The following is an 899-nucleotide window of genomic DNA, read 5'->3' on the forward strand; positions in this document are numbered from 1 at the left end:
TATAATAATATATATAATTTTATTTTTTTAAATTTAAATTATGATATGTATTTACATTTTATTATTATATATTATTCACATAAATTTTTTTAATATTAATTTTAATAAAATATCTGACCAATCCAACCATGAACATCCGTACATCCCATGGTTTTCGACATTATTTATATGTCTTCAAGTTTGATTTGAATTTCTGCTCTAAATCTCAGATTGAACTTTCATTTATTTATATAATTAATAATAATTCTGGCTAGAAGGTTCACGTTCTATCACTATTTGTCTGGACATCAATTCCGAAATTTACGGGCCAATTATGATTAATTATTTGTCCTAATAAGACTAATATTTTTTTATTAATTAATTATAGGTAGAAACTCAGGTGCACTCTACTTCACGTAAAGTTGATAACTGAGAGCAGTTAAATGATTTGACTGATTTAACTAAATTTTTATTTAACGGCTCTCGATTATCAACTTCACGTGAATTCGACTACACCTGAGTTTTCACCTTAATTATATTATCAATTCAATAAATTAATTCACTGTTTCAACATAGTATCTCATTGTAAAAAATTCATTTTTGAAAGATGAATATATAGAAATTTTCCTTCTTCTTTTCTCACTTGTTCAAATATTAAAAAAATACTTATTTTGAGAAGACAGTAATTATTATTATTAAAAATTAAAAAATTAAAATTAATTTTTTTTTGTAGGTAAGTGATTTTCATATTGCCAAAAGAGAGGAAGACATAAGTGGCTATGCTGGTTATGTAGGTAAGAATAATAAGATTTATTTTAGTATTATATTTACATTATTCTTGAATATCTAAGCTCCAATCAATAATGCAAATGTTGTATTTCTAATAAATTATATCTAATAATAACAAAATAATTATTGTG

The 899-nt window shown here is 23.0% G+C and overlaps 1 protein-coding gene across 1 annotated transcript in view; it reads left to right on the top strand.

Moving 5' to 3' along the window:
• The window catches only part of LOC107471898 (protein ZINC INDUCED FACILITATOR-LIKE 1), a gene marked incomplete in the record, with an annotated part of 16,806 nt that overhangs the window by 1,690 nt on the left and 14,217 nt on the right, over positions 1–899 (top strand). Inside the window, 1 exon segment of the mRNA XM_016091427.3 lies at positions 713–773. Coding sequence (XP_015946913.1) covers positions 713–773 — 61 coding nt within the window.

Source organism: Arachis duranensis, chromosome 10 (assembly GCF_000817695.3).
Source record: "Arachis duranensis cultivar V14167 chromosome 10, aradu.V14167.gnm2.J7QH, whole genome shotgun sequence".
Classification (NCBI taxonomy): Eukaryota; Viridiplantae; Streptophyta; class Magnoliopsida; order Fabales; family Fabaceae; genus Arachis; species Arachis duranensis.